The 20,645-nt window shown below is 39.1% G+C and overlaps 1 protein-coding gene across 3 annotated transcripts in view; it reads right to left on the reverse strand.

Annotated features, from left to right (window-relative positions):
• TBXAS1 (thromboxane A synthase 1) overlaps nucleotides 1-20,645 on the reverse strand; it is a 235,238-nt gene that overhangs the window by 104,076 nt on the left and 110,517 nt on the right. For all 3 annotated transcript variants that reach the window (XM_042889527.1, XM_042889526.1, XM_042889528.1), the window contains exon 6: nucleotides 1,237-1,353. In XM_042889527.1, the coding sequence (XP_042745461.1) occupies nucleotides 1,237-1,353 (117 nt within the window). The remainder of the gene's footprint in view (nucleotides 1-1,236; nucleotides 1,354-20,645) is intronic.

Below are 20,645 nucleotides of genomic sequence, written 5' to 3' on the forward strand. Positions count from 1 at the left end.
GCAGAGGTAGCTCTGTGCAAACCAGGGGAAAGAGGGCATTATCTTTTGTCAATTCACCAGCAGAGAGCCAAAGTCGGGAGCTGAGCTTTGCCAATGACCTGCAGTAAGGCAGATTAATTTCAGCTCAGAAAATGCAAAAACTCTCCTCTCCCACCACACCATCAGCGACTAATCGGTTGAATATTTAAAAATCCTCGTGTCCATAAAATTCCACGATGGAGCCGGTGACAGAGCAAATGTCGAGGTGCATTACCAATGATATTGTCAGTTGTGATTAATCAGCATCTCCAGCAGGCTTGCAGCCAATTAGAATTTACCATAATAAGGAGGTGACAGCCGGCGTTGCTAAGCGACCGCTGTCTATAGAGCTGAAAGAGCCAGACACATTTAGATGTTACTGTGGATTTCGACAGCGGCATGTCAAAACAACACAAGCGTCTGCCCAGTGGAAAATTTTACAACCAAGAACTGGGCACCGGATTGAGGCATGCCTCCCTTTCAGAATAAAATCCATAAAGGAAGAAGTGGTGGTTTATTGGTTATTTTTTCCTTTGAAAGAAGACTTTAACCAGTCGATCATTTATCTGCATTTAATTAAGAGATATCGTGTCACTAGAATAGAACTTTGTTACTGAGTAATGGGTTCCTGTGGCTAAGTAAATGCTGAGACGTTTATAGGAAATTAGCATCAGGTCAACACGGAGACATTTATTTTCAGTCAGAGGTATTTATCTGGCAATGACATTCTGTTCCAGTGACTTATTTTATTATATGAAAGGATTAAAGAATAAAAGGAGGGGGGAAGGAGATGGAGAAATGAAAATAGACTGACAGCAGTTCCCGTGTTAACGTGAGAGCTGCTGACTCTGCAAATAATGAAAAGCTACGCTCCAGTTGGGAGCAATAACCTTTTCTGTACTCTAGCTCATTCCTAAAAAGGCTGGAGTAAGATTTTATTTATTTATTTTTACTTTGCTACACTTTTATATATAGAGATATATATAGATATATATAGTATATATAGAGAGAGAAGATCATCTCCTCAGATGAGCTATTCTGACTTACACCGGTCTATGACATGGATCACATTGTACACTCTCAAGTGGATATACTACTAAGATCTAAGCAAATTGAAAAGCGGCAGAATTTTTAACCTATCCTTAATACGGAGTAGATGCTTACACAAAAGAAAACTACACCTTCTAAATCAGGAAAGCAACACTGCCTATACCTTACCTCTTTCAGTTTGGCATCACTGAAGGCTGGGGTCAGCAGGCTCCGGACATACTTCCATCTCTCATCACGAAGACAAAGGATGCTGTCAAGCATTGGCTTGGAAATCAAGTTTGGCTTCTAAGTCAAAAGAAAACATGATTCAGTTTTAACACAAAGGCGAGTAAAGCCTACTGGAGGCTCTAGAATTTGGTAAGACTGGCCGTTAATGGCATTGCATTGCTGTCCCAGGACGACAGGGATTCAAGTCAGTCCCAAACACCAAGGTAAACACGGATGAAGCTACAGAATATTTCCCTCTTCTTGCCTGCATTTCTCCTTGGTCTTGTAAAAGCCCTAGGTCAGTCATCTGCTCCTTACTCAGACTGTTCTGGTTCTGTCGCTTCTGATGCTCTCCTGTGATTGCCAGCTCTCCTTTGCTGAACCCTGATTTCTTTTCTCCCTTTCTAAGGTGACTAGCAAGAGGACCTGTCAACACTCCTTCTCTGTGTGACATGAGTGCCAACATACTGCACGCGGGTGTTGGTGGGGGACACGATTCCTGGTGACAGCTGGTATGTCAGACTGTTACATGCATTTTCAAAGTCTTCTGAAAATATGTTGATTAGAAAGCAAGTTTTGGTCCTTACTCTGTCTGTAAGGAACTCTCTCAGAGTGTTTCTGATTGAAGATGTTCTGGCTTGGGGTTTTTACTGCTTCAGAACTTGGTCTAACATATTAGTAGCTTAAAGCATTGTCCCATAAAGTTCTGTACTGAGATAATTGCTATGGATTTGCTAAATGTGAAGAAATCCCTTTACACAGAACAGTGATACATCAAGAAGAGGACATTTATTTATTTTTTAAAGAGAGGAAGCATGTCAGAAAACAACATCATTTTATCTAGAAAAGGCCTTATAGAAAAATCTCCAAAAACTTCTATTATTTTCAGAGATGATTACCTAATTGTTCTTGAAGACATCCAAAAATCAAGATTTGATAACCTCCCCAGGCAATCTGTTCCAGTGCTGGCTTACTTTCACCAAGGCAGCACCAGCTCTGTTCCTACACAGTGTGTAGTATTTGTGTTATCATGAGCAGGCATAGATAACAGGTTATTCATTCCATGTGCTGCAGGCTGTTTTCCTCCCTATTCACCCCAGAATGCTACACACCACAGCATGACACTGTTGACTCACGTCCTGGCTTATGGTTCAATGCAACTGTCAGACTTTTTTTCTGAATAACTGCTCCCTAGGAATTATTTCTCAAACCTTTATCTTTGAAGCTGGTTACTCCTAAAAGTAGTATATGTTGAACTGTGACTGTTCTTTTTATGATTACTTCTGACTGATCAAGATCACTTTCAGTTGTAGCTGTTTCCTTCTCAGCACCCTTCATCCTTCCCAGCTCAGTATCTTCTACACAGTGTTATCACGCTCAATGCTGCCACCATCTAAACCATTAAGAAAAGTACTGACCAGCATTTGTAAAGTGCCCGCCTCTGGGATCCGCCTGACACATGCCTTCATTCTAACAGTGGACTGTCCTTAAACCCTTCCCTCGTCATCTTCAATCAGTATTTCATGTATTGCACAGCCATTTCCTCCAGACAAATCATTCTAAAATTGGTGGGTGGGGATGAGAGGTGTATGTCGCAGTGCAGATAACACGTTATAAAAAGACACTCACTTGTGCACTTGAGATCTGGCACCTGCCCAGGATAGCAGTGGTTGTATAGCCCCTGTGTTAACAGCAACAGGAGTCCCAGTACTTTCCCAGGAAAGATGCAAACCCACAAAAAGTACATGTTGGCATTCCCAACATTATCCATTGACTCCTTTCACACTCTTAACACTTTTCTGAGTCTTTATTTTGTTACTAATGTACATAAAGAATAAGTTCTTACCACCCATTGCACACCTGAATACCTTTTGATTTTATTGTCCCTACATGCTCTTCTTTTAGCCTTGCTCCTGGAAATCGGACCTATTTTCCACTTTATAAAAACCCTTTTTCCCTTTAGGGGCAGTGAAATGTTCATGATTTAGCTACAGTGGTCTTCTACTGCATATCCTTAACTTTTCTGCGTATTGGAAGAATTTGTATTTAATATCTTCTTTAAGAAGCTGCCAGCTCTCCTTAACACCTTTTCCCTTTACACTTGCCAGGAATCTCACCACATTGCATAAGCTTTTAAAATGCAGAAGTTCATTTTATATTGTAAGCAGTCTAATGTGATAGTTTTAAACAGTCAGCAACACCACCCTGTGTAGTATAGTAAAGCCACTGAGCTGACAGTACAGACCAGTTTCAAGCAAAGATGAGTTGTTTTCAAGTGGAAGAGTATGCAATGGGATATTAAGCTGAATGAAGACATAGAACCAGGTATTCTCATGAGATGACTACTCTGAGTAAAATACGGGTACCTCTCTACCATACACAAGGCCCATACTACTTCATGTGATAAGGAAAATCTGGACAGGCAGTCAAAGCTGAAGTTTGGACTGTTTTCTCCAAGTATCCTCTTTAAATAAATTACCTGTTAAATAAATTATCTGTCTTGTTTTTACTTGGAGAAAGTACCACACACAAGTTTCTGCTCCACACTTATTGTGCAATGTTAGGGAAGCTTTTTACACTAAATCTTAGCTCAGATGGTCACTAAGTAAGTATTCCTTTTTTCTTTGCTCTTTGGCTTCAAGCCCAGAAGACCAGACTACAGAGCCTCTGAGCACTCACTGATGCAACTGAAATAAAAAAAGAAAGAGAATATGATTTGATCACACAAAATATATTGACCCTAGAAATGAGGTCATCAAATTGGGCCCTCAAATTAGCAAACGCTTCTGGACCCTTGCTCCTGATTTATGAAGGGGAGATACCATATCACCTCTTCTGAATTGCTACTAATACATCGACATTTCTGAATTGCTCAGAAAAAAAGTGAAAGAATGGAAAGGCAGTTCCCACAAGGAAATGATTGATTAGTTTTCCAAGCAAGATTTGAGTTGTGTGCAGGAACATAAAAAGGAAAAAGGAAAAAAATAAAGAGCAACACTTGGAAAAGTATTTTGCATCCACTTCTGAACTGAAGGCTGCCCAATATGTGCACTTTATAAGACAGATCTCCTCTGGAAGACAAAGCTCCACTTAGATAATAGCAGATGAGATATAAATCTGACTGTGTTTGACTTGAAAGCAAAGCCTCTTCCTAAAACCAAACATTCTCCCCTAAAAATGCTCCTAATTGCATGAAGACTGTATATACAGTGCATTCACAGAAAGGGGACCTGTTACAGAACAGGAAGACTGTTAACTGAAATGCTGTAACTATGACACTAACCGTAGCATTGCCTTTTTAGCACTCTATGTCAGCAGTGCTCACTTAGCGCACTTTTGGTGTGTACAGCATTATACATATTTAGATGCTGCAAGGAAAGAAGCACAATTTTGGCCATAAATTACTTTATTCTGTCTTTTTAAATTGGGTGTTCAAATACATGTTTGTGTTTATTGGAATAGCATCAGTGTGACTGACAGCGGATAGCAGATTTCATTTATCAGGTTTTTCTTGTAATTTCTGCAAACATTTTTTTCATAATTGCATAACTTGTGTTGTAGGTTCTTGGAACAGGAATGAAAACGAATTTGATATAACAATGATCTTGATGTATCTTAGTGAAAGATGCAAGTGTTATCTCCTTCCAGATAGACAATGTACTAGCTGTATGTTACAATTCTTGATCCTATAAAATTCACTAAAACATATTACCGTGGAACGTAGCTGTAACATTTTCAGAGGTAGATTTTGTTTTTAAGGTGGGGAAGGAAATTGCTTCTAAGTCAAATGCAATCAGACTCATATTCCATCTGGCATTATCTAAACACCCAACAACTGCTTTGTAAATCCTTCTCCTGTGTAATCAACCATTTTTGACCCCAGTACAGTAATGCTGCTCAAAAATTATTGGCAGCACGGTAATCTGCTGCAGCATACCCACACTGTGCTACTGAGTTCCCACAATCGCAGATATGCTATGAGAAATAACAAAACAAAAACAAACAAACAAAAAAAAAATTGCAGGAATTTGCTTTCAAACATCTTTGAAAGACCAGCGCTTTTAAAACAGAAACCAAATGTTTGTAGATGAGCAGCATCGTTGTAATTGATGCAAGAATTCCCTCCCCATTATGCTGTTCCTTAGGCTGACCGTTCAGACCTAGTTATTGGCTTGTTCATCCCCCAGTCAATTTGGCTTGCTGTGTATTTCTAAATAATTCAAGCCAACAACTGTTTGGCTCTGAGGCCAAGTGGTACAGCACACCTCCTGTCCCCAAGGTTAAATCGCTTTCCCGAAGAGAATGACTGTATCCAAACTGCTTATTGGTAGCTATGCATGTAAATCTCTTGAACTGTGCCCAGACTGTGTCTGGGGGAGACTAATCAATACAGGACAAAACCATGCTAAGAAGTGCATCAATATGGACATCTGTAGGACTTACTCATGCACTAATATCCCAGCCCTGTTTTTTTTTCAGATTTGTTACTAAAGGCTTGGGCAATTCAAAAATGATTTTCTTTTTTTTTTTTCTTCTGAGTTTACCACCTAAAGGTTAGGGCTGCATCACGGGCAGCAGTGACTGTCTGAAGCAGCAGGAAGGCTAGCATCACCACAAAATTCCCTCAGAAATCTTTCCTCATGATTTGCAACAAGCAGAAGAACACAGCCATGCACTCTTAAGACATCTCAAAGAGGTGAATCTTGAAATGACCTTAAAGGCATTGCTAGAGACCCTGAAGAACCTACTAGCTCCAAAGCCCATGTAAACCATTCATGTCTTTTGCTCATCTGCTCCACAGGCATAGATAACAAAGCAAGAAATGAAACTGTGAAATTGAACCTCAGAAATTTAATCTTAATCATTGTTTACTGTCCCCATGTTCGGAACCAATAAAAGATGATCTACTTCTGGAAGTTATCTTCAGCACTGAAATCCAGGTGAGATTCAGACAAGGAACTAACCTCTTAAAATCCCAAATCCTAACAGCAAATCCAAGAGTAATTTTGGCATTACTGATAACTAACAAACACTATTTGCCATAGTGCAAGTATTCAGCTTTCTTCTAGCCCTGCAGGCCAATCGTAAATGGAATCCCAAACTCTATACCCAATAACAACCCTACAACCCATGCTGACAAAAGCCATTTGCTCCTCTCACTTTCAACCTTTGCTCATGGCATTGCAGTATCTGGGATAACATCCAGTTGTAGGTCCTCCCTCTGCTTCTTGTCCCTCTCCAGAACAATTCTGGGATGTTTTCTGAATACAAGGTATAGTCCTTCTCCTAGCCCTCAGACTTACCATGCAGTATCTGTGATAGCTGTAGGGGGTAATGGGGTTCAGTTTTCTCTCCCTGGGTGAGCTCCACAGCCCACGTGCAGGAATAAGCAGCAAACAGGCCTGCCACGCGGGTTGACCAATTTGTTCATCTCTTTATTTTCAAAATCTTCTCTTGTTAAAAGCACACTTATAATTAGGTGTTGCCATCCTGTTTAAGAAACCGTGTTTTAATATTTAATTTAATGAGAAATCAGAGAGAAGGTTAGTAGCAAAAAGGAAAGTTTCTATCCTCATCCTTCAGACATGAGTTATTTCTAAATCCTTTTCATATTATTACTTCCTCAGTCCTGTTTATGCCAGCTGATTGACAGGTCACCATCAGCGGTTCAGCCAGCAGGTGGAACCAATAAGCACATGAGCTGCTCAGATGGAATTTCATCCAGGCAGTGGCATGACACTTAATGACCAACCTAATACCTCCTCTTAAAAAAATAAAAACAAAATCACACCAAGAAAATAAAAAAGGGACCAGAGAGTTTACCCTCTTACCAGGTCTGCAGTAAATGCACCATGAAAATGAGTCTGCAGAGGATGCCTCCATATTCCTTTGAATTTGCTTGGTGATTTATAAGAGGAAAGCCATAGTCAGCTCTCTCTGCATTCATGACATTGTAAAACATACTGTGTTCCACCTTAACCAGGAGAGTGCAGTAATACATGCTATTGCACAAAACCAAACAGAGTTGTTTTATGTCATACGCTCCAGTTTGTTACTTGTTACATCTATCAGGTTCATTCTTACACAGAGGTAATAGACATGCCTAACTTTTCACACATCAGATTTTCTCATAGCTGGAGAAAACCTCAGCCCTTCACTCACAGATCACAACCTTCACAGAGGGCAAAGGCCATTGAGCCCCATGCCCCAGTGGAAGAAACTGCTGTGTCCCTCCCAGTCCTCTGCTCTGTTGGGAGCAGTCAGTCCCTTCTTGCCCAAAAAAGCACTGAGCACACACTTTTGCACCCCAAAAGCTGCTTGAGACCGTCATTAACTCTACTGAAAGTCTACTGCAGTGTTTTCCCTTATAAAAGTCCATGTAAAACTAGTCTGAGTTTAGTACCTGTGATTTAGAAGGTCACCTCATGGTTAAATAAAGAAAAAAAGTTCACCAAGCTAACTCCAAAAAGTTGGTGTTGTTTTGTAATTTCATAAAAGTGTCTAGTAAAAGTTTGCAGTTTTAATTTGCAACCAATACTTCTGGAGAAGGATAGAAAATATCCACCTATTACGCATTTTATTAGGCTTTTAGGTGTTCTCTGATCATTATGTAACTTCAAAAGGGTGTTACAACATAGAATTGGTTGGAGTGATTGCAGCAATTGTCTTCCATTCTACTGTACAGACATGACTATACAAAATAGCATCTGAGTCCATTCCTTTGTTGCCGAGTTAGGATTTTCAACAACTGACTAATGGCTACTGTTCATCATTACTCACTGGAAAAATGGCACAGACAACATCAGCTTACAAGTAAATACTGGCATTTTTCCTGTCTGTGGCAAGATGCCCGGAAACATCTGTTCTTGTCTTTGCAAACATTCTCTTAAGTCACGGTTTTGTCAATAGAAACCAAAGCGAGTCATTGCTATGAGGTAAATATAACCATTCATAAATGCTAAAATAAACACATATGGCCTCCTACGGTCTGACCTAGACCCATGCAAGTCACACATCATTTCATTTGTTGGTGTAAACAAGACCAAAATGAAGTCCACACCTTCATCAGTTTGTTTATAGGGGTCAGTTTGGATGCCTGGGGTCAAAGTAGTCAAACTAAAGAAAAAAGCATTTACTTTTAATTTATTAGAGGTTTTGGTACTATAAGCACATGCAGGTTGTACTAGAGAACCTGTGATCTATACTCAGCTTCTGCTGTGTTAAAACAGTTTTTAAACATAATGTTTAAATGTCTATTTTCCAGCTGATGTAACTGGACTATTTAGTGTCGTATAAAGTCATAATACTAATAAAAACCTCTCTGTTTTTGCAGACTTCACCTGATGGAAAGGTTGAGGATCAAAAGTTTTCTTTTATAGATTGTAGGGTAAACTGGGAGAAAAGTAGCTCCCAGTAACTTTTGTTTCAGTTATATCTCCATGTTTTCTCCATGTTTTCGATCATTCCTGTACAAAGAAATTACTGATGATGCCCATAGGAAAAAAGGTAAAGAAACAAGAAAAATCAAGAAGAAAAAATCAAGAAAAATAAGAAAAATCCATCACAGCAGGAGTACGGGCAAGGGGAAGGGCAGGTTCTAAATCCTCCTGTCCTTTCCAAGGAATAGTTAGGAGTAAACAGAGTCTGTAATTAGAGCATTCAGTCCTCACGCTTCAGTTCTCCAAGGTCTGTTTACATATAAACTATCATTAAATAAAGAAAAAATATATATATATTCTGCAGTTTATCTGAAACCTTGGCCTCTGCAATCAGCAATATTTTGAAGCAGTATCTGAAACCTTGGCCTGCCTGAATAAAATGACTGCCCTATTAGGCTGAAGGCATTCACTGACTTCTCTACCATGGATGCCAAGGACTGCAAGGAAAAAGCAGAATTACTTTCATATAGAAGGATGCAAGTGCATCTTCCCCAAGAGTTGCTAGATAGAGCACTTTCCAGAGAGATGAGATGAGCACCTTGACATGACTTCCAGCAGAGAAAAGCATGAAAGCCTTTTTCTTGCACTCCGGGCAGCTGCCCTTGTCACTGGGAACTGTATAAAAGGGGCCCAGCATCATCACCTTCCCTTGCAACTCAAAGAGAGTTGTTTACTGTTGCTACATTTTTTTCAGAGCCCAAACTACAGGCAGTCTCAAAGCATGCCTGTGAGGTTCAGCTTCTCTTGATCCACCATATTCTTAGGTCACCCATGCTGAACACAAGATAGATCTCAAAGTGCACCAAAGTGCTTCTGACCATATTGAGAAAAAGAATTGCAGAGGCCTGAGAAACCTTGGTTGAAACTGCCAGCCCCCAGGGGTTCAAGGCACTTCCCAGCATTACGTACAGCTGAGCAAGGGTTTTAAGGATCTACGTTTTCAAAGCTCCTTGAATGACAGCTAAATGCTTGAGACTTTCTGACTGTTATCAGAATCAAGCTAGCCAGGTGCAGGGGAGACCTACACCAGCAGCTCATTGTAAATACATTATCTGTATGCAAAGATTTTCTTCAGAGCAGAGTACATATTAAAAATGTCAATTTAATGCATTTTATATCTTATTGAAAATTTTGGTTTGCATTCTTTCACTCAAAGGTTACAATATAAAGTAAAATTATAAACAGGGCATCCGGCTTAAAATCTCTGAGCACTGAGAAACACTGAAAAATACACCAATAAAAGTAAAGTATATTCAAACTTTGACAGTCTTTTGAAAGGGTTTCTATCAGTGTTCTAAATTTCTAAATAGCATCTACAAGTTGTTGCCTATTTTCATATTTCCTATAATGCAACATCCCAATATGCAAAATACACTTCAGTCTCATTTACCTAATTCAAAACAGAACATTTGGAGTCAGTTCTTCAGACCAGTATGTCCAATGTGTGCAAAACAAATCCAGAAAAAAGTATTCCATCTTTTTTTCCCTGATGTGAAAATGAAAAACCGAATACAACGTCAAACAAAATGAATAAAAGGTTGCTTGCAAAGGCTCTTCATGGCTTTAAAAAATGCAAATGAGTTCAAGATGCTGCTTAAATCAAACTACTGGAAGAAAAGGACTAGTAAAAATTAACCGTGGTTGCAACCTCCAGCTCTGCAAATCCAAAAGCCATTGACAGTTGAAGTCAGTGGGCTGTGCTAAAGGAAATGCCACTCTGCACTTGCTGCATTCTTGTGCTCTTTCTCTGAGCATCTGCTGCAAGTCAGGCAGAGCGCTCCCTGGCCCAAATATGATACTTTTTATGTTAGTTTTCCTTTGAAAAGTTGTTCAGAAAGAGAACTCCAGGTCAGCTGTGATGGCAGCACGACAAGCTGTCAACAAATCGCATTTGCAATATCCGCTTAACTGAAGAATTTGAATTCCCTGCCTGCCACTTCACAATTGTTTCTAATTACATTAAGTGAATATTTACACATCAGGGAGAAAAACAAACTTTGTATATTAAGATCTCCACATCTATCTGTCAAAACACTAATGTGTTTTCCTGATAGCAGTAGCTGTTTTAGTTCCTCATTTATTTGTCCCTCAAGAAAAAACGGGCTATAAAACTTTGTAGATAGTTGTACAGCCCACTTTCAGGATTTTATCTTCCAAGATTTCACATTGGTGATTATTTGTTTGGTTTCAATCAAGTGGAAAAAAAATATCCTGATTTATCAAAGCATGTTGAAGCCTGCTGGAAGGAAATAGCATTTGTTCATTTGACACTCAAATTAATTTAAACACATCAAGAATTAAGTGTTTGTCAAAAGATAATTTCAACAATAATAAAGTCCTATTGCATACAGATAATATTACAGGACTAATAGTATTATCATGGGTTCCTTTGAGCTCATGATTTCACTACAGCAGCCTCGCTTCACAAACAACCTGTAACCAGGTTGTTCCTTATATTGTTCCTGTTGGATTTCTTCAAGGAGAGCAGTTAAAATGCTCCTCTGAGTATCCACAAGTACCCTGTTCAAAACAAATTAACTGTATCAGCTACTTTCACATTCTCAAACATACCACGCTGTAATGGCAAGCAGCATGGACTAGGAAACATAAAGCACATCATTATATCTTGTTACCTTAAGAGTACTATGACAAGATAAAATGAAGCAAACAAACAAAAACCAAACTAACCAAACAGAAAACAGATTGGAGCCCCCACCCCAGAGATCACCAATCCCTTTCCAGCAAAACAAGCTGTCTTCAGATAATGCAGCCTTTTGGGGGACTCTTCCACTGCAAAAGGTTGTACAACTGCAACCTTTTGCTGAGTATTAACCCCAGGATAGGTGGGTGCATATATAAAAACAACAGGTAACTTGCAAAGAGTTTGCCATAGTCCTACCTGCTGAGAGCAAAACAGGTTCTACCTATGCACAGGAGGAGAGAGGCCGTGCTTTCCAGAAGCCCATGCAGCAGTGATATTGCCAGGCTGCAGACACAATATATGTGCCTAATACTTCTGCTTCTCATCAGTCACTGTACTTTCAAGCACATCTTTACAGTGGTGTGAGAGAAGAGGAAGAGACAGGTCTGTAGTCTCCAGTCACCAGTGTTGGCCAGCACAAGAACTGGTTTGTTACCAGTACAGCTGCTTCTCCCATATCTGAGGTCAGTGCTGCATCCCCCCAACATCCAATAACTGGATAAATTAGAGGAACCTTAAAACTGAAAAAATAGCCCTCTGCAACATGCCTGAAATCCTGGTAAAACTTTCCCTTTGAATAAATTTTAACCCTGGGGCCAGCCTAAGATCTTACAGCCAAAACTTACTGTGCCGTGCCAACATAATATAAAAGCCACCACGAGTGCCAAGGGAATAGCTGAAAGAAGTGAGGAAATGAGAGCTGTCCCACTTGACAACTGAAGAGGGAAAAAGCAAGGCCATGCCATCCAGCAGCCAGGAGATCCAGGGAATGTCTGACCTGCCATGGCCAAGCACCACTGAAAAAAGGGGGCTTGCTCCAAAAACTTGCATTATTTACATTAAGAAAAATAAAACCAAAGATAGTTAGAGAAGCTTAAAGGAGCATGATTGAGAGAACCTGAAAATACTGCAAAATCAATTTGTTTTTTCCATGTTTTTTGGAAGAAAAATGGAGAAAAGTTCCAACAAAATTTCTTGTTATGTATGGTTTTGGAACAAAATAACCTTACTTTGCAAACTAAAACAACTGTAACTTTTCCTTAAAAGCTTTAACTGCAATAAAATATTCTAATCAACCTTTCACTTTTTATTTCAGCTTCTGACTCATCTAAATCAGTCACAAAAAGAAACTTCTATTTTCCACACATTTCCTCGTAAAATCTCCAGAAACATTAAGGGCAATGGAACATAGGTAGGTTGCTCTGAAAGTAATGCCTCCTATTTATTTCCAAGGAAACTACAACAGATACAAAGAGCACAAAAACATTATCTGATTGAGCAAATTCTCAGCTACAAAATACTGTTTTCCCACATAGTCACCACCATTAGCTGTGCATTTTTGCAAGCAATAAACAAGAGCCTACCCACCACACTCATAAAAACATGCACCGGCGCAGGTGACCCACTGTTTCGCATCTGCTATGACGGTGTTGTTTCCAGGAAAACATTGCCCACGCAGTTCATCATTCATTGGCCCAAACAGATAAAAGGCAGAAGGTGCCAAATCCTGACTGGGTTTGGTAGGACAGTCCAGCCAAGACTGAGAGCGTGCTCCACAGTCTTCAAACCATTGTGGGGTCTGGCATTATTATGCTGCAAGAGAAAGGTTGTCTTCTTCATGGGACCCAGCTGGCTCAAATAGATCAATGTTGCCACTGTCATTTCCACTACACTGAAGCTGATATTCAGCTTTGCACACAGTTCCATGACTGTAACCCACCAATTTACACAGAAGTGCTGCTGATGGAGACACTCTTCATTTCATGATGCAATGTCTGCGCATGGCATTCTAGAACGTGGTTTTTCTTTCCCCTCACTGTTGCTACTGCTGAAAGGAAGCACCCGCCACCTCACTGTACTCACATCCACTGTTTGGTCTCCAGAAACATTCAGCAAGTGTCCACGAATGTTAATGAGTGCCATTTTTTCTGCGTAGAGGAATTTAATGAGACACCTTTGCTTTACACACACTTCCACATCAGACACCATTTTGTTAGAGTGCCCCTCTATCGCATAACAGCAAAATCTATCAGAATACTGGTGGGAAGGTTCATATCACCCACATCCACCCCAGATATCTCGGGTAGTATAATAAAATAGGAGGCATTACTTTCAGAGCAGCCTCTTTTTTATATATATATATAATATATATATCATATCATATCATATCATATATCATGCCATGTATTCAACCTGCAGTTGAGTAAGATTATATTAGAAATAAATTAAAACAGCAAAAGAAAGCATTAAAGGGCTTGAAAATCTCAGATTCAATGTGGCCTTTGTATTCCAAAGCATATGCAAAAATGGGCCCCATTCTAGCTATGCTACTTTTCCCCATGGGATCTCTATTTGATTTTGCAACAGTCAGAAAAAGATAAATTTCTGAAAGTTTTTAATGTTATAGATAAAAAAAACTTCCATGTAAATTCAATCAGTCCCAAGCTCAGGGTCCTCAACCTTTAGACATCCAGTTCACATGACAACTTGTAGAAGAAGTTACTGATCTGTAGAACCATGTCACCAGAGAGTGATACTTGAAGTGAGTTTCCTCAGTCTTTAACAATTTTTATTGAGTCTGTATTTACTGAAATTCTTCAGGGGCTTATAAATTTAAGCAGTTTGGTTAGATTTTCAAAGTGGTTTTTATATCCAGCCCCTACACCAGAGAGATCAAAGCCAAAGTCAAAGAGAAGGACATTGTGTTTATTTTTCCCCACAGTGGATACAAAGCCCTATCTTTTCTGTAGGCTTCTGCTCCAAAATGCCAAGATCATTTGGACAGAAAAATTCCAAATGGGAAAAAAAATAATTGAAAGAGTTAATGTTTGACAAATTTCTGGAAGGTAAACATTGTAATGGAACACAGTGGGCAACGTTTATTACAGATATCACCTCTGCCTCTCCTTCTTTGGAGACTGATGAAATACAGCTTAAGACCTGATGCCATTAAAACGTGAGTGAAGGTGAATGACTGGTTAAACTGGGATGCTTCTTAGCCATTGTTAAATTATTCAGAATTATTTTAGGAAAGCTGCATAAAAAGTGCAAGAATGCAGTTTTAGCTTCATCTAAATGCGCATACTGAAAATGGAAAAGGAAATGGTGAAACTGTCCTTTGCAATTGCCTTGAAAAGGAAAAAAAAAAGAACATTTCATGCATCTCAAACTTACAGCTAATCTGGCAGAGGAGAACAGTGCAAGATAGTTCTTGTTTTTACAAATTATCTCCCCAAATCCTTTGTGCAAGAGCAGATGTGAAATAAAAAGTAGGAAAATTGCGTATTATTTTAGTAAAGACAGCAGTTATTTTCCTGTCTATTGCTTAGCACTAGTGAGAAGAGACTGGCAGAAGTAAATAATTAGCAAAAGCAAACTACCCTTTTCTTTTGCTTCAGGACAGCTGCTTCCTGACCCGTGTGTAATACCTGTTGCTGCATGTGTCTGTGCACCTAAACCAATTTTTCCTGAACCATCACTGAGCCTTCAGAAAGAGTGGAATCAACACAAAACCGGCCAGCAGGGCTCAAAGCAGTGAGCACTCGTTATGCTGGAGAGCAGAGACTGAGCCACGTATCACTAAGACTTTAATTTTACACCCATCCTCTCTTTTCTACTTGTTGTGGGGAACTTAATGCTAATAAAAAGTGATGCATCAGGACACAGCAGTTTCAAGTGCCCTGTAACTTTCCTTGCTCATCGTCAGGAGCACTGTGAGCAGCCCAGTGCTTCCCTGGCACCTGCATAATGCACTGCTGCATGCTCCCTTTTGAAGGCTCAGCCCAGACAACTACTTGCTATCAACTATTTTCAACAAAAAGTGCCAAGATATGTGGTTGCTATATAAACAAAGAATTCTCACTAGAGACTAAAATAAGCCCTGCCAACTCATATTTCACTTCTGATCAGTAAGATTCATAACTGCAACACACCATCAGTGGTAAGGAGTGCATCATCTCTGAACGTACTTCACCTTAGAGGTTTTATCCTTGCAGAACATTACATAGCATAAAAAAATCTTTTTTCCTGGACCAAGGCGACTGGAGTCAATCAGCAGATAACTTTCTAAAGATCAGATGAGAACTTTCCAGGCTATGGTGAGGGAACCACTGAAAAAATAGCTGCATCATCTTAAGACATCACTACCCCATCAGCTGTTTGCCACTCCCCATCCTTTGGAGACTACCAGTATCCCAGAGCTGGTAGAGAGCCCATGTGAGCTCTCATTGTCTGCTTCAGCACCAAGCAGCCTGCATGGCCTTGAAAAAGTCTATGATAATAAATAAACTAAAATGGAGTTGTTTGGGGGCTGAACCAGATGAGGAATGTTCACATGATCCATTTTATAGGTTTTGCTGTGGGAATTGGAAGTCCAGCTAATGTACTTTAAACAAAAATGTGTTAGCATTGTGCTAGATAAGAATATCACCATGATCCCTGACAAAAAAATAATAATAGGAGAGGAGAGAAAACAAGAAAGAAAGAAACAAAAACTTCTCATATGTTTAAGTTTAGCAATAAGCATAAAGGCAGGTAAATGGATTAAACTATCTGAATGAAGGACTAAAGAGAGAATTAATCCCACTCTTTTTGAGATGACAGTTACTTTCAAAAGACTTAAAATTAAAAGCAGAGACTTCCAAGGATCAGTACAGTAATGCCCAGCTGTATCACATTAACTTGCACTGAAGAGGAATGAACTTCACCTGCACACACACACATCCCTAAATATAATTCCTATTGTATTCTAAACAAAAAGTTCAACCATGAAAAGATTAAAAAACAAAAAAAACACCTGCTCACATAATAGAAAGGGTTCCACAGAGGGGATGGTGGGGAGCTGATTCATAGCCAATAGACCCATTAAGGGAAATGATGCCCAGATGCATCCTCTGGCACTAGAAGTTACCACAGCATTTGTTGTTGGAGACTGGGCAGAAAAGCTAAAAGGAAAACTATTGTCATGATCTACCTTGTTACTGTGCCAGTCTTGTGACTTCTGCTGCTGGACACTTATGATTGAGGATGCTCAGTGACGCTGCACAGATTAGAGGCAATATCATATACTGCCAGGTCACACCTGATACAATTATCAGTGGCAAACTTTTTGGCTACTGGTTAGGTACATGGAAATTAGTTCTCTGTGCTGTTAAAGGTCATTTGCAGAGACCTGAATGTGTTCCTCTATTGTCAGAGGCCTTAAAGGGATTTTCTCCTGATGAGCAGGTAAGTTATCTCCAAAGCTGGATAAAGACATGAAAACAGAACAAAGTACCCACTCCACATTCTGACTGCTTGAGCGTGTAAAAAGGCCGACCTGACTGTTGTAATCAGAGCCTGCATGAATTATGAAACAAGCAACAAACTAATTACTCTTTTTCCTAACAAAAACAGACTGGGAAAGGTAGAAATTAAGAGACACGACATACTATATGTCAAGAATAGGGAAAAGAGAGAAAACAGTAAAGAAGACCAGTCTGCTACTGACAAATAATAGTTCCAGAAGTCAGAAATGAGGAACTGTCTAAAACCAGTGCTATTAGACAAAATAAGTTAAAGGGAAAAAAAATCCCCCCCGGAATGTGCTCAAAGAAGTATGACAAGTTGAATTGCCCTTAAAACAAAACCAATATATCATCAGAAAACAGAAGGGTGGACCACCAAGACAAGTACAAGCTCCATTCCCACATATATGACGTACTACACTGACTCATAGCAGCCAGGTAAGACAGGTTTTGATAAGGAATTATAGAATCACAGAATGACTTGCGTTAGAAGAGATCTTAAAGACCTTGCAAGTTTGAACCACCTTTCATAGGCAGGGACACCATCCACAAGACCAGGCTGCCTAAAGCAAAAGTGAATCTAACCGGGAAAACGTATTAAGATTTCACGTTTTATCCAGCAATAAAATGTGTTCTTTAATTAAGGAGCAGAGCCCTGGGAATAGATAGCTCCTTCCTGTCTAAAAGTATTGTTTGTCTTAGGACTCGCAGCATAAAGAAAAGTGCCACAAAACCAGTAAATAAATAGCCAATGTACATTCGATGAAAGATTGGCTCTGAAGACTGCTTTTGGCCTGAATAGAAAGATATGCTTTCATCCTGTTTTGACTATACTCATACGTTTACCTAACATAATTGGATGTAGTTAATATTGCAGGAGCCTTCAAGCAGTGCACATTTCCCTCATTAGTGGGTTTAAAGCCTTAATGATATCTCCTGCACTGCAGAAAAGCCCAATGTAGGCTTTAACTTTGATTGGCAAGTTTCAACAGGAGGAAAAACTGGGGGAAGGGAAAACCTAATAAAACTGGTCTTGGTTTCTTCAGTCATTCAAAAAAGAAAATTTGTAGAATGACAGGAAAAAAACAAGTGGGAATTACTAAGCTGATAAAGAAGATTTCAAAAGTTGATCTTGTAGTAACTCAATGAAAGAACGAGAGTGAGTGGACATAGGGATCCTTCCATCACATTCCTGCAACATGCTAAAAACACAAAAGCTTAGCCTTACACAAAAGCTTTCCGACAAACAAGTGCATATGCACTGAGTGTTGTCAAATCAGCATCTTCCTACACCTGCAGCAAAACCACCTTTATGTAGTCTCATTATGCAGCATTTTTTTTCCATTAAGTTTCAATAGACTTGGCAAGGAAGCCTTACATCTAAGAAGCAGAATGTCACAGTATACCATTAACTAAGTGCATGCAAAGGGTTCAAGTTTTTGTTGTCTGTTTTGCTTTGTTATTGACTAATTTTGACCATTTTCCAGGAACAGAAATTTCACAGGCTGGTTTGGTTTCAAAAGCAGCACAATTATGTACAGCTGTATTCAGTATTTCTTAACTGCCTTCAACAATCAGTGAAAGGGAGATTTGCACACATTATCAGGCACTATCATTAGTGCTGTAAAGTATGTAATCCATCTGGTGTTCTGGTGTCTACCTAGGAGCAGGTATTGAACCAATGAAGGCTGCACTATAATAGCAGAAAGAAAGAATATTAAAAACAAACAAAACAACACAGCAATCTCAGCCGTTTCTCCATGCCACACTGTGCTTGTGCATGTTTCCTCCAGTGATTTTGCAAGCCATTTTTATATGTATAGGTGTGGAGAAGGGAGAATTAAAAATGCAAATTTCATTAACATTCAGCTTTGCAGTCTTCATAAAGGAAGAAGGTGTCAGGATACCATGGTAATGGGAGCAGTGCAGCCCATTAATAAATCAGAAAAATACTTGGGGATAGATTAAAATACTTAGACCAAGATGAAACATAACTCACATCGCAACAAATCCTGCAAAAGATAAGATGACTGATCAACAGCAATTGTGGTCTCAGCCTACTGATTCACCATGTCTTGATAGGGGGCAATAGAAGATGAAACTTGTATTTAAGCCTTTTAGCCTCCTTACAGTCAGTGGCACTGCTGAGGTTTATGGCCCATAGCATCTGAAAATAGACAACCCATGTTCTTTTTAATTTTGGAAAAGTGCTGCCATACACAGAAGTGGGAAAATGTTATTCTATCTGCAGGTAACTTATCTGTTTCCACACTAACATTGCTTCATACAGGAGGGAATCAGCCATTTTTCTTTGCTATCTTACGTGGAAATGTGGCCAATATCAGTGCTTGCTTCCTCAATCCGAAATTCATAGATCTTAAGCAAGCAAATTCACGTGATCTTCCTTAGATACAGAGTTATTCTTGTAGGTGTATATAAGAAAATATCCTACATAAGTGTTGCCACTCCTGGAACTCTTAAAGAGATGTGTGGATGTGGTGCTTATGGACAAGGATTAGCAGTGTATTTGGTATTAGGTTGATGGTTGGACTTGATTGTAAGTGTCTTTTCCAACCCAAAAGATTCTAAAATTTCAAATCAGCTGGTAAAAATAGCGTCCTTATGAGAAGTGTGGTTTGCCTCAAACCTCACTCCAGTCTGACCCACCCTTGTAAGGGATACACTGAGCTCTACCAGGAGAGCTCTCTCCAGCCATGGCAGCTTGGCCAGCTTTCTGGAATCACCAGACCAGCTAGGTAACCACTCAAAGAAAGCCATATGTCACTGAGGGATTAACAGAGAGTCTTCTCAAGTCAACCAGACCATCCTCTCAGGTTGTAAAAAACAATCAGACTTAACTACAGTCAGCATTTTCAGATTGCTTGCTGTAAACTGTTCCATGATATTCTGAACTATAATTTTCAGGATCTTTCTGAAGCTTCAGGCACTCATCCTTACCATATACTCATTCATGTGACAAGACATACTGTTTTGCTCACAAAGCAAGGTGCAGAAAGGCTGCAGTGAAAGGGAAAGGCCAGGCCCCTGTTTAAGGGAACATCCTGACTCTAAGCAGACTATTAATAAAGTCTGCTTTATAATAATATATAATAAATATAATATAATAAATATCTATAATATATAATAAACGCTCTTGAAAATAGACAATCAAAATAGACAATCATGGCTCACTGAATTAAATGAGAATTAAGAATATGCAGAGAAGTAAGAAAACGATGACATCTTTTTATGACTAGTAGCCACCAAAGGCACTTGCCAGGTGTCCAAGGTATATGCAAATGAGCTTTTGCACCCTGTAGGACAGATTTCCCTTGGTTTATCATTCTGAATCAGAATTACAAAATAAAAATGATAAACTTAAGATAGTCCTCAAAATACAGATCAGTCAATTGAAACCATTAATACTATATTTGCTACTTTAAAAAAAAATACTTCAAAAGAAAAAGTCAATTTAAAAGAAAAAAATAAGCCTTCAAATAAAACTATCCTCCTTTTCTAGAGGGTTTTGGTTGTTTTTGTGTTTTTTTTAGATTTCTGCATAAAAATGGGGAGGGAAAAGCAATTCGAATTGACTCCTCTCACCAAAAATATATAAAATAAAATAAAATAAAATAAAATAAAATAAAATAAAATAAAATAAAATAAAATAAAACTCCAACCCCTTCAATAAGTTCTGAAGCACTAACATTCCCTAGTGTTAATGTTCAGCTGGAAATTTCCAATATTCTCTTTCACATTTGTTAAGGTGACAAAGCAGTTCCTAAATGACTTGCCCTTGTGAACACAAGAGTTCTGTAGCAAAGCCAAAAATCGATCTCAGAGCTCCTAAATCCCAACCCAAAGCCTTAATCACAAAACCAGATCTCACCCCACTGGGATTCAGAGGATCAGGTTGTTCCCAAAACACAGCTTACTAATATGTTA

This window comes from Lagopus leucura, unplaced genomic scaffold (assembly GCF_019238085.1).
Source record: "Lagopus leucura isolate 7727_CA_CO unplaced genomic scaffold, USGS_WTPT01 Super-Scaffold_100159, whole genome shotgun sequence".
In the NCBI taxonomy this organism is placed as follows: domain Eukaryota; kingdom Metazoa; phylum Chordata; class Aves; order Galliformes; family Phasianidae; genus Lagopus; species Lagopus leucura.